The sequence below is a fragment of the Chroicocephalus ridibundus genome, chromosome 9 (assembly GCF_963924245.1).
Source record: "Chroicocephalus ridibundus chromosome 9, bChrRid1.1, whole genome shotgun sequence".
NCBI lineage: Eukaryota > Metazoa > Chordata > Aves > Charadriiformes > Laridae > Chroicocephalus > Chroicocephalus ridibundus.
Window position 1 is genome coordinate 38,071,423 of NC_086292.1, and position 13,439 is coordinate 38,084,861.

The 13,439-nt window shown below is 46.4% G+C and overlaps 1 protein-coding gene across 1 annotated transcript in view; it reads right to left on the reverse strand.

The window, feature by feature from the left end:
* Window positions 1-6,508: 6,508 nt before the first annotated feature.
* FBN1 (fibrillin 1) overlaps window positions 6,509-13,439 on the reverse strand; it is a 154,515-nt gene continuing 147,584 nt past the window's right edge. The window contains exons 63-65 of the mRNA XM_063345778.1: window positions 11,462-11,693; window positions 10,278-10,452; window positions 6,509-7,786 (exon numbers count right to left, since the gene is read on the reverse strand). Coding sequence (XP_063201848.1) covers window positions 7,397-7,786; window positions 10,278-10,452; window positions 11,462-11,693 — 797 coding nt within the window. The 3' untranslated portion in view covers window positions 6,509-7,396. The remainder of the gene's footprint in view (window positions 7,787-10,277; window positions 10,453-11,461; window positions 11,694-13,439) is intronic.

Here is a 13,439-nt window from a genome sequence, read left to right on the forward strand (position 1 = left end):
ATTCACATCGAAAAGTCTTTTGAGCAGCCGCCCGGCAGAGCCAGCGCTGCCGAGTCGCTCATTCCCTTTCTCCTCTCTCCCAGTTTCCTGTTGTTTCAGCTTTGCAGTGATGTGAATGCAGACTGACAGCGCGGTTCCCTTCATATTCCTCGTCTGGTCTGCGCTGGCACCTTCCTCCTCTCTTCCTGCTCGTCCCTCCTATCACGTGTTTCTCAAAGCAGCAGCAACTTGTGCTATCACCTTCTTCTCTAGACTCAGCACTTATATTCCCAGTTCAGCTGTTCATATTTTGCCTGATAGTTGAAGCCAGCTCCTGCTCAAATATTTTCCATCTACAGTTTATGTTTGGCGCAAAAAGAATCTCATGATCAAGGGGTTTAATGATGATATATATTTTTTTATTTAAAAAGACAAGTTTATGTCTGGAGATCCCTTTAAAGCGCCTGAATGAATCTAAAGAAATCTGCATGAGAAGTGTTTTCAGCTCTTTTCCATCCTTGAGGTATCTGTGCTGAGCTGGCATCACCGGCACGCCGAGACCCATGACCCTGTTGGGCACCTCTAGGCTGGAGAACTGGCACCACATCGCTCTGACTCTCAGCAGCTCAAGTAGCAAGTCCATTTCTCCATCGTGTGCTTGGATGTGAGCCCTGTTTGAATGCAATATGGGGACGAGGACCACGGGGCTTGTTCCTTAGCTGAATTTACTCCTCAAAATGCAAACACAGAGTACGGACTGGATCCTTGCTGCATAAGCCAAACCTGAAGTCCATGCAATCCAGGCTTGGAAATTGCACATGCAACTTCAGATCAAGAGTTTGGGGAAGGCTTAATTATGTGGAGGATTTAGTGGGGCAGCACAAGCCATGCCAGACTGCCGGCTGGAGGTGCATGGTGCCACCTGTGGTGGGGGGAGCACGCTCCATTGCTAGTGCGGTGTCACAGGCGCGTTCTCGGGGCAGTGCAGGGCTTTGGGCTCCTACCCGGCAAACCAGTTTCTGTGTGGTTTGTTCCTGAGACTCACCTCTTTGCTCTGGTTGTTTCGTTTTTACGGTCAAAATTCAAAATCAAAGTGAAACTCAGCCAAAGCGCCAAGGTTTTCCTGGTTACAGGTTGAAACCAGGCTAAGAGTCCATGGTTTGTATGGTTCCAACCTAAAATCATAAATCATCTCTTATTCACCTAAAATTTGTTCCAAATTTACTCAAAACTTGGCCCAGATTTGCCTGAAACTTGGCCCAGGATTGCTTGAAACTGAGCCCAGCTCCAGAGAGAGGTTCATGAACCTCGACAAACCTGGCCTGAGCCTGGAGTTTGTAATGAAACCCAAAACCAGGGGAGTTTCACCTGGTTTGGGTTTGGTTAGAGACATTTCTCACGGCTCTAGTATTTATTATGATTATAATAACAACACATTTATATAGAGCTGCGAGCATACACACAACATCATTGCAAAGTGAAAAAGTCCAGACAGCTTTCCTACCTGTCGGAGCTCCCCGGCTGAATAACGTACTGCACCGCAGCTACGGTCAAACTCAGTCCCGCACGGGCTGCTTAAACAAATATAATTTCTCCTGGGCTGTCACAGAGAAAAAATAAAATCACCCTGAAGCACCTCACATAGGAATGATAGGAATAAAGAATCAACCTCCAAAGAAAACTAAGCGGTAGCCCTGTTTTCCTGGCCGGTTCATCCAGCAGCCTGAGACGAGGAGGGGAAGCTGACAGATCCCAGGTCCTGCTCACCAGCAGTGTCACTTTTGATTATCTCCATGCAGCCCGCTGACCTGGATACTTACCCAAAATCTTTTTTTCCAGCAGAAAACTACCGGGCGCTGTCATTTTAATTATTTTTTTTTAAACTGGCGCTGCTGCATCTGCAGTGGCAGCATCCTGTGTGGGGTACCTATGGGGACGGCCGCCCCGGGGGATGCGCTGGAGTACCGGGCCATGCCCCCGGCTTTCCCAAGAGCGTGGGCAGCGGCTGGGGCTCCACCAGGCTCCCTCTGGGCCACGTTTTAGTGCAGAGGGGCAGTTCTTCCAGCTTTACGCCTGCCAGGGCCATCACAGCTGGTGAGCCCAGGGGCTCCTTGTCCTTCTCTCCGGGGACACCTCAGTACTTCGGGGCTGCTGCTGGCAGAACGGCCATTGCCTATGGGCTCCCTCAAACCAAGACATCTGGTTCTTGGTTCCTGCCCTGTAAAACAAGGATGACAAACACATCCCGACCTCACAAGGGTGTAGCGAGGCTGAACACGTGGGCCTGCAAGGCACTTGCATCCTGCAGCCCTGGGAGCCATAGAGAAGCTCATAAACAAACAAACCTGCAGATGTGAGAGCTGAGCTGGGGCGAGCGCTGGGCCCAAGAGGGTCCAGCCCAAGAGAGAGGAGAAAAAGCCCTTCCTGGGTACTCAGCAAAGGTTAAGCACAGCATGAGTTTAGCCTGGAAGCACTGAGATATAGTTATCTGTCTAGACTCCTCAGAAAAAAACCACACACATTTCTACACACATGTACGAGTGTGTCTGGGCAGGTTGAGGACTCAGCTGTACGCCAACAAGCAGCAACGGCACACACTGCACGGGCCGGCACCAACGTGGGGCTGCAGCCCAGCTTTGCCAGCATGCTCCCGCTGGCCGGGCAGCCCCGTCCACCACGGCTGCTTCCTGCCATCGCTGCGCCGCACGGGGGTATGTTAGAAATAAAAAGAAAGGCCTGAAATACAAAAGCAAACACTTTGGTGACCTCTCTGGCCTCAAGGTTCCTCTGCTGAACTCAATGGGAAGCTCATAACTGAGGAGTTGGCGTGGGTGTGATATTCCTCAAAAGCATTTGTTACGAGGGTGTGAAATATTTGGCAAGTTTTAAGGGCAACAGAAGTAGATAGTTGGAATTTGTCAGCACTGACGTCGTCAGCATCTTCAAGGTTTTTGGTGCACAGGAAGATGGTCTCATTTTCAGGCGAACCAAAGCAGCCCACTCCAGAGGGACCAGGCGTTGACCTTCAAAGTCTCGCCGGGGGCACCAAGGACCTCAGCAAAGCGCGCACTGAATGCGGCAGCACCACGGAATCCTGCTGCTGACCAGCTCCAGCTTCCCGGCACCAGCAGCGCCTCTGCCTGCTCTGAAAGCAGCAATGGCGCGTCCTCTCCGCGGGGACGGCTGCTGCGGCACCTGCATGGGGACCTGCGAGTGACAGCCCAGGAGGGGCACAAGGCACCAGGGCTGGTGCAGGACCAGAGAGTGAAGCAGAAGCCACGTGCGTCAGGGCGTTTTGGGCAACTGAACGACTGCAGCATTCTCCTCCCTCCCGTTTTCTTTCCCTCTTGCTACTACTACAACCTCTGCCATCGTTTGCATGTTCATTAGTGTAAACAATGGCATATTTTTCCCCAAATTACAGCTGCCTGCTCACCCTGCCTTCAGTTTTCGCAGTGTCCAGAACCAGCATGATCCCGCAGGTTAATGTGACGCCCCGGACCCGCGGTTTGCCCGCAGAGCCCCTCTGCGCAGACACGTAACCGCAGGAGCTCGCACAGGGGCCGCAGGGGTTTCTGCAGGCATCCAACACGCTCAAGCCACACGCAACAACTAAAAGCTCTGGGATTTTCTGAACACAAGAGTTTTAGCCGAGTGTTATTCTGCCAAGACTGGGAGGGCTTACTCTGGGCAAAGACTCCGATAGTCCACTGCCAACCTGGATTTACTGGATTAACCTGCTGTACATCATATCTTGGCCTTAGCTACTGGCCACTCCTGCGAGCATGAAGCCAACCAAAGCAGAAAAGCTTAAAGACTTGCTCCAGGGAGAGGGTGAAGTAGGCAAGATCCTGGGCCCAGACATCTCTGCTTTGGGAAGCTGGTGTGTCCCGTTAGCTCCTGTCCCACCTGGCATGGGACAGCTGGACGCACCGAGAGGGGTACACGGCTCCTGCAGCTCCACAGGCAGCCCTGGCCTTGTCGGCTGCTGAACTCGGGCTTCCCCTCTATAACTGAAAATACAGGGTTTTCTTGTAAGAGCAGTGAAATTGGAAGAAGAGAAGCTGTCTCCGCCTCGCCTGGTGCCCCCTCAGAAAGTAGCAGTGCTGCAGCTCAACACAAGCTGTTCACATTGCTCATTTTGGCCGCAGCCATCAGATCGGCAAGAGTACTATGAGGCTTTAATGGTTCGAGTACAGCATGGGTTTAAAGCGGAAATCCTAAAAATTCCTTCACAGCAAATGTCAATTTTTAAAAGCGGTGAGGTGGCTTTTGCCACGCCGGCGACACCCCCAGCGTGGCCTAGAGCAGCGGGTTGGATGCAGCTGCCTTGTCCCACACTTACCCATCGTGGCGCTGCCGGCAGAGCCCGGCGGTGCCCGAGCGCGGTCCCAGGGAGGCGCAGGCAGCTGCTCGGCCACAGTCACGGCGTCTCGTCCTCCAAAGAGCTCAGGCCTGTCCGTGCTGAGAAGCCTTGACCAGATCAGCTCTTCCAAAGCACAAAGCTGAACTCGAATCGCAGCGTAGAATGTTTATCGTAGAGAAAACCTGAGTGTGACCCTTTGGGACCTGCCGTAAGAAAGCAAACACTTCAGGTCCTTTGAAAGTCAGCTTAAACGGGAGACGGTGGAAACAGTCATGTTCTGCCAAAATACACGTCAGCTGTCAAGTTTACAAGATACTGTTACAACACACAACAAGAGAATGATTCGAATGCACAGTAACAAGCCATCTTTGTTAAACTCTGTGAACCAAAATTATATTTATTATCCATGCATGCATCTATGTTGAGTTGTATGCACACTCGCAATGGAGGGAAGCCGCACTGTTATTTCAAATAATTAAAGATTTCAACATTTCCTTTTGAAATTTGGAAAATATCCTTTAATTGCAGAAGGATACATATTCAGAGGGACCTCTACTTCAGTCTGTCTAGTGCTTAGAGTCATTCCCGGGTCCCACCATCAAATTGAATACAGGAAATTATTTTAAATTGCACTGTAGGTTACAAACCACTTTTTAATTGCAGTTCTTGCGCAACAGTATTATGCAACCCCCGATGCTTCACTGAGACTCGTTTGAATTTCTGCAGTTTCCTTAGAATGTAAATAATTGTAGACACACAGCAACTAAAACTGACACGCAAAAATGACATACCAGTTAAAGGGCACTGCTGCAGAGAGACACATGAATAATTGCACAAGAAAATGGATTTTTATGTGCAGATCTGTACAGCAAGACTGGGCTTTTCGTTTTTACACCACTGAAAGAGATGCTGTCAAGATCTCTTGTTTCTGCAGCATTAACAAAGGTGATTTGCAGAACTGTGCAGGCAACACTGGGGCTGCTGGAAAACAATCAAGCAACTTTCGGCACGACAAGGTGTTACGCAGCAGCTCACATGCTAAACCAACGCTACGGGACAGTCTTGACAGGTCTTTCTGAAACCGTTCTTCTCAGTTCCTCTCGGCGTTTAAGGGCTGGAGAGAAAATACTCAAACCTCACATTTAACTATAAACCGTACAATCTTGCACACTGCCACTCTCATTAAAAATGACTCCCAACCTGCAGAAATTAGAGTGCCATTTACAACTGTAAAGCTCCAACTATATTTTGCCATAGTTATGCAACACGTGGAAAAAATACACCGTTCAACATTTTGGCACACTAATAAATAAAATCCAGACATGGTCTATTAAGAGTATCAAAGTAGCCCTGTGCACAAGCTCCTTTTTATATAGCTATATTTGTCATGCAGAAGAAGTCAAAGACAGCTGAAATCTAATTACAGAACATAATACAATTTGGGGTGAATTATTACAGTACATTTCCCTTCCGAAGCCATTACAGCTCAATATATGTTCCTTCTATCAACTACAGTGTTGTCCAATCAGCAGTTTCAGCGACACGGCTTGCTTTATTTTTCCTTCCAGATTTTGTAGCATCACGCCTCAGTACGACGTTCTGCTGCTGCTAAAAGATACACCACGGCACTTGCGTATACAAGAACACCCGCGTCATTGAATATTTCATTTGATATTAAAACCCAGCTACAACTCGTGATGGCTTTTGGTATCAGATTATCCCTTTGTTATCAGTCTTAGATTATTTGACAATAGCTGTTGAAGTGGGGGTAAAAGAATGGAATGTCTTAAGGCACTTTTAGCAAACAAAACTTTTCAAATTAATTAAATGTGTTTTCTGTATAAGATTTAACATCCATTTCTGCATGTTTTAGCTATCAAAGTTACTTATTGACAGGGTTATTCAGGTCAAGTCATTGGAAGTGTCCTAACATGCTTTCTGGAGCCACGCAATAATCTGAGAGAGGTCCACTGCTGTTAGGATTTGTGAAGGATTCTGTATTTCTTCTGTCCTTCCTTTGCACGAAGAATGAACAAATGGCAGCAGCACACCTTCAAGGAGAAATCACCTGCGCACACAGATAGACAACCAACCCTACCGACAATGCCTGGAACATAAGAATGCAGTTTATCACACTTTTAGCAAGAACACAAGGCCACAAAATAAACTAAAAAAAGAACTGTTTTATTGTGACATTTATGACATTGAACCCTTCTGGATATGAATGACTATGGGTACTCTTGACACGTTACATAATGTCATGGTGTAGGATGGCACTGATTGTCATCTGACTTTTGAGAATGTTTAATGGTCCCTACTGACCTCAGTGCATTTTGGCAAGTCACAGAAACTTTATCATCAGGTTTGTGTATACAGTTAACAAGTAGTTGGTCTTATAAGCACCATTACAAACCCTCACATTAAGGGTATTATTAATCTAGTTTACAAATGCTTCATTGATAAAAATAGCATGATTACAGTATACACACACTTAATTTACATGTAATGTATTATAGGCATAACTGAGATAAACTACTGAGCTAACTTTGGTTGATTGAAGTATTTAGACTGAATAATGGCAATTTTGGCTTCTAAGTTGTGTAAATATTACAGTGCATTTATAAATCTAGGTTGAAAATTTACTAGCACCAAACGGATATCATAAATGGCTGACCTAGTAAGTTGTAGTTGGAGAAGCGAAGTTTAAGAATTACAAAAATAGAGCTGTCCATCAGTTGAAAGCACATTCTTGTACCTCTGCTGAAATGATGACGTGTCTCAGCATCAGTGGCCAACTTCCAATGAGAAAAGTCCCAGTTTTCAAGATTCAACATATCAAGGTAGCTCAGCTACTCTGAAAAGCCTGAGGAAGTGGTTGTTTTGAGCTAGGGTATTCATCCTGTACCTTGTTTATGTAATAATATAATAGTGCTCGTTCATACAAATGTACTCACGTAAGACTGTACCTATGATATGGAGAATCTGATTGGGAGGAATATTCAGTCCTACCTATCTATCTTTGGTTTAATTATTTGGTCTTTGGTTGATGAATTAATGAAGCAATATCTGAATTTTCATTTTCAGGTTATCTCCCAGCTCACCACTGAGGTAGTCTTTGTCATGTTTCTCTTCAAGCTGGTTAAGTTCCTTCTTTTTATAGAGTGGAATACTACTGATTTGTAATGAATAGTTTCCGGGCACTGGCTTCTTCTTTGTGAAATGAAGGTAACTTATCCCGTCTTTCTTATTGATTCTAAAGAAACCGTCTTCGTTTCCGGAGTCAATTAAATATCGGTTATGGTTTGTCAGTGTTGTGAGGGCAGGAAGCAGTTCCAGGATGCGATCTTTGTTACTGAGATCCGAGATGTTGATGGAGAAGACTGCTGCTTTCTCAATATCCCAGCTGGCGAGACTGATCGGCGGCTCCAGCTCTTGCTGATCCTGCACAAGAACAAGTGATGTTAGTTGGCTTTGTCAGAGAGCGTTTCACATGCGCTTATGTGCATGTATTTCTTACACAGCTCACTCATTATTAATTAAATAATTTTTAAAAGGACATTCTCTAATATCATCTGTCAGATCCACTGTTATGGGTCTAGGACTTGTCAGGATAAAGTACAGTCTTTGTCACTGTCCCTGCGTGGGTAACGGGAGCCTGAGACATGCACTGAAAGTTTCTGCCTGTGGGTCCCGCTGCCTGACAAACAAAGCAGCTCCGCGCTTGGAGTCCACAACCAGTCCCCTACAAAGAGAGCAGCAGAGGAATACGCCTCCTCCCTACCAGGGGAACCACAAGCTAATGTGAACAACGATGCGCAGAAGAGAACACGGCCTGTGGAGGAGGCATGTCATTTAGGTGGGAGTCTTTTGCTTTTCACAGTTCGCTTTGTTTAGGTGTGGAGCCGGGGCGGCCCGCGGGTGCAGCAGGGTGCTGGAAAAGCAGCATCGCCCCTCACCTCCGAGTGACGGTAACTGGGCTCCCCCCAGTCCCCTGTGCACGAGTCACGTTGCAGCAGCAGAACGATAACATTTCAGACAGCACATGGGCTGTAATGGTTTCATTTGGAAAGCAAGGGAAGCTCTATGTCACCTCTGAAACAAATCCAGCACTGATCACAGAGAAACACACTGAAGAAACACAGTTTACGAACCCACTCTGCCCAAAATCAAACATCCACACTCTTCTGGGTAAAAGCACTCTCTTGTCTTCCCATATTAGCAGAGCACCACGCACTGAGCACCCAGCGGGAACTGCTAACAGGCTCCCGAATCCCCTGTAGTTCTGCGTGGAAAAGCAAGCTCTTCGTCACATACACGACCAGAGAGCACAGGTGACATTTAGCTCAGGACAGTGATGGCGTGGCAACATTTTACAAGAGTATTTAGTGTCTCTTGGTTATATGTAGACTGCAACACACACGTTTGCAAACCCAGACACGTACTTTCAGCTGAATGACAAACACCTGCACAGTCTAGAGACTTGCCATGACCTGCTGCTTCTCTGGCCAGGTCAGGGCAGATCCCTTCACCTGTAACATCACTGTCATCTTTGACTGGATGAAGCAGCAAGAAGTCAAATGACTGTGACACCTCTACAAGCTGTTTACAATTTGCTGAAGTCTGTATGTAATTAGTGTGAACAATAAGTTTAATTCTAGTGACCTGTGCTGGACATTGGACTGGATGACCAGACTGGTCAATTCTGACTTTACGTTACAAGAAGCTGAAATAAGCCAATGTGGGACTCCCCAGGTAGTGGAAAAAGATTGAATTTGGCGCAAGAGGGACTACAGTAACATTACACATTACATGATCATGCTCCTACCATGACTTCTGCACTCTTACTGGGAGGTGTGGTGCTGGAAACCCAGCTGAAGACCAAACAGAATTACAACCAGCTCCATCCCATGGTGTCTCATTGTTGTAATCAATTCAGAACACACCCCAGCAGGGGGAGTGTGGGGAAGGATTCACTTCAATGCTTTTTTGAGAAATGTTTGCTAAGAACTACAGGAAAATACAACCCCCAAGGATGAGTGAAAAGGAATGCCTGTCCTTTGCATAAAGACAAAACTTGTCACACAGCAGACCAGTTTTCATGTAAATATAAGTGCTGAAACCACTTATTATTTGGTTATTGGTTTTTATTTGATTAATAAAAATAAATCAATGACAACAGCTAGGAAGAAGTGGAGTTCTGTGAGCATTGCAATGGACGATAAGCCTTACACTGACACAGTTACCCCACTCGGAGGCAAATGGAAGCCTGCCTCTGTCCCCAGTGACTTCCTAGCAATGACAAACGAAGCTCTGCCTCCTGTTCTGCTGCCTGGGCCAGTGGCGAGCACTGTGCATGGCCTCGCTGGCTGCCTCGCCCCAGGACGGCAACCTGGGTGACTGGCTGCAATGGGCTGGATAAGCCCCAGGAAGGGCTGCAGCCCTGGACTCCCTCCAGGTGAGGTGTTTGTGTCCAGAGCTCTGTGTTTGCTTTGGAGAGGGCTCCAGCCCTCCCTCCCCCACAACACGGTGCTGCTTGGCAGGGTCCACATCCACCCTGACCAACATGTCCTGCCTTTCTGGCCACAAGGCCACACAAGCCTTTTACATGCCCGCTGTCCTCTGACACCAAGAGGCAGCTTTGCTGGTGAGAAGACTACTCTCTAAACAGCTGGATAGGCATTTATTTTAGTGTTTGATGCAACATAGATATTAGGTATGCAGGGGCTTCAGAGGATGATCTTTGCCTAATGACGGTGAAGAACTGCAGAAAGCTCCCCCCCCCGCAGACTACCTGACATCCCAAACCAGCTCTTTGCTCTACTTTCTTTGGGGTGTGCATTTCTCCAGTGGGATTGTCTCTTGGCACACCTCCTTCTGCGTCTGGCTTTCACAAGACAACCAGAAACCCTTTCCCCCCCAAAGGGTCAATTACCTCTGCTTCGTTTGCAGTTTCATTAGTGCTTCTGCGTTTTCTTCCTCTCTTGGGATAGCCATTGATTTTACATTCATAACAAGCTTCTGGAGAGAGGGAGTTGTCGTCTACTTCTCCACTGAGTGAAAGCTCTTGTCCTTGACCTTTGCCTAGCCCCACTCCAGAAACACAGTGTCTGAGGAAGGAAGAAATTCAAAATTAATTCCAGTGAGACATAGATCTTATCAAAAGCTCAATTTGGGGGACTGTGAATACAAATAATAAAGCAATTATGTTGCCCTCATTTCCTAGAAAAAAATTCCGCTGAAGTCAACAGGCAAAATTCTCCCTGACTCACAATGCAGCTACCTCTGATTTCGAGAACCTGGCTCCATAAGGCTTTGCCTAAGAGAGACCTGCCAATACTTAATAGTTTTAAAAACACAGGCTTAAGCTCTGAGAAGTTGTTAGTAATTTCTGTTATCCAACCTGGAACACATTAAAAGAGGCCAATTTTCAGAAACTGCTGAAAAATCTGAAAAGTGAGGTCTTTCATAACGTAACCCAAAGCTTTTAGTCACTTCTAAAATTTAAGCCACAATCTTTCTGCTTTCCATTTGAGTTACTTGATCCTACATGATGCACAGCCCCCACACTCCCACTGGGGCAAGTGAAAATTGGTTTTCTTGATAAAGCAGACATTTATTCAAAAAATGATTAATTTGGAACACAGAGGAATAGGGAACATACAAGAACGTAAGAGCATACAGAATTGTTTTTCCAACCAGTGGGTGAAGACACGTGTATAATATTTGTTTTTGGAGCTGGCCGGGGTTGTTATTATTTATTTATTTCTTAAGGACACAAGTAATACACCACAAATCACAGTGAGGGGTGCGAGGTCCCAAGTGGCAAGCTCATAGAACTTGGCTAGCTGCTGGGGTGTGCAGGAGAGAGGTGAAAGCAGTAGCTTAAAAGAGATGATTGATCCTGGTAGCCCTGACCAAGTCTCATTAAGCATTAACACCACTTGTGCTGTTCCCTTCCCTTGGTTACCTTCCCCTTCCCTCATCTCCAAAATCAGCAGGTGCATCCCTATCTCTCTTTCGTTGGTGACAATCCCCCGGTTCTGCTGCTCCACGCTACAGAGAAATGAGCAGATTGTGTCCCCTTTACGCCTGTAGGTTAAAATAAGAATCCCTTACCCTTGTCCTATTCTGAAGTAACCAGGTGGACATCCACAGACATAGCCACCTTCAGTATTTGAACAACCATAACTGCATGGGGCTTGTGCAGAACCGCATTCATTGATATCTTGGCAACCTCCACTAAACTGTTCATACTGAAATCCGGTAGGGCACATACATTTATAGCTTCCCAAAGTATTGTGGCAAGATGCTCCTCCACAAATGTGTGCACTGAGACATTCATTTTCATCTGGAAAAGAAGCAGAACATACCACGTTAACCTTTACTCTCAGGTGTACTCCAACCTACCCCTTGAGAAATGTCATGCTTGGCTGTTGCTGGACATGCTGCCACATCAGACGGACAGAAACGGAGAACAGGGCTTGGCCTCACCCTTGGCTAGGGCAGCGGTTGCTAGGAGATGACTACAACCATACAACAGAGCAACATTTGGGCTACTCTACAGAAGATGTTTCATGCCACGTCAGCTCATGCTCTGGAGAGCGGAGAAGCAGAGGAGGCAACTGTTTTTTTGTTCCAGAAACATCTGAGAAGAATAAAACTTTGTACAGCCAACATTCTGGTCCAGCAATCCCATGTTCATAATGCTATTCAACATTAAAGGAAAAAAAGAGTAAGAAATCAAGATCTGACACCTTTTCCAGGCACTGAAAATCCCCCCCTACACACTCACATTTAAATATGAGATACAGGTAAGGTACAGGAATAAGCAGTAAAGTAAAAATAAAAGCAGCTGTAGATACAAAAGATGGTCACATTCTGCGCCAGCCCTTCTCCAAACTTCCCAAGTGCGGCACTGTAGGAATTCGAGGTCAGTTCAGGCTTGTTTACTGTAAATGGCTAGTTTTTTTTAATGTAGCTGGTCTGAATTTTTTTGTCCGATGTGGCAAATTGCTTTGAAACGTTCTGAATGCTATTGTTCCCCATCTTCTGTGATAAAGCAACTGTGTACGTTCATTGCGTGTGTGTGCACATGTGTAAGAAATGCCACCTGAACACTGTATGGGTAAAATGTAAAGCACAGAGCAGCATCTCTGACTTAAGCATCCAGGTTACAGAAGAGTAAGTACTAATTCAGCGCACTACTGCCTTTTTCTAAACAACGTGTCTGTTTGCTATTTGTTTAAAAGCAACGCCTTTGCTTCTTGCAGCCTGATTCACGGCATGGTGCGCTACAGAATTGCCTGGGCAGGAGATGCAGTCACACACAGCACAAGACATGGGAGGAACCAAAGCATTCTTCAGTGATTATCTAAATATGTGTTGCAGCAACATCAAAAGTCCCTGAACACTTCATTAAATAAGCTAAAAAAGACACAAACTGTTTGCTGAGTTGGGATTGCCAAGGAATATGAAGGAATTGTCACGGAAAAACCTATTACATGGATTCTTCCCCTGTGGTATGCCCAGGAGATCTAGATAAGTATCTTAAGCATATACAGTTACAGACATTACAATGTGAACATGTGGAGACCACAAGGCATTAAAAGCCGGGGCTGAATTATCTGTCACCGAAGCCTGTTTTGTCATTAACTTAGAGCGATGTTTCAATATCTGTCATACCCAACACAGCATTTATGCCAACGTCGTAAATGCATGTTTGGGCCACAGAAAGTTACCGCACCAAGAAGAGATAGGCTCGCTTCGCCTTGCTCCACAGCAGCAAGAGTGTGGACACTCGTGAGGTTAGTTCCCATATTTTGGGTGATCGTTGGAAGAAAAAATATCAAGAAAAGTGGAAAAAACCAGTTACGGGAAGCTTGGACTCTGCGCAAGCTGTGCTGTCAGGCACCAGCCTTGCTCTGCTACAGTCTGTGCTCTCCAACGTGCAGCTCTGCTGTGCTCAGCTTCAGCGGGAAGGAGAGATGCCATGAGGAGGAAACCAAGCCTCCTTCCCTGCAGTTTTGGGTTTCTGCCTGGACTGCCCCATGTTCAAGAAGGTGGAAGTGCCAGCTGACTCTTTCCCCAGTTGTGG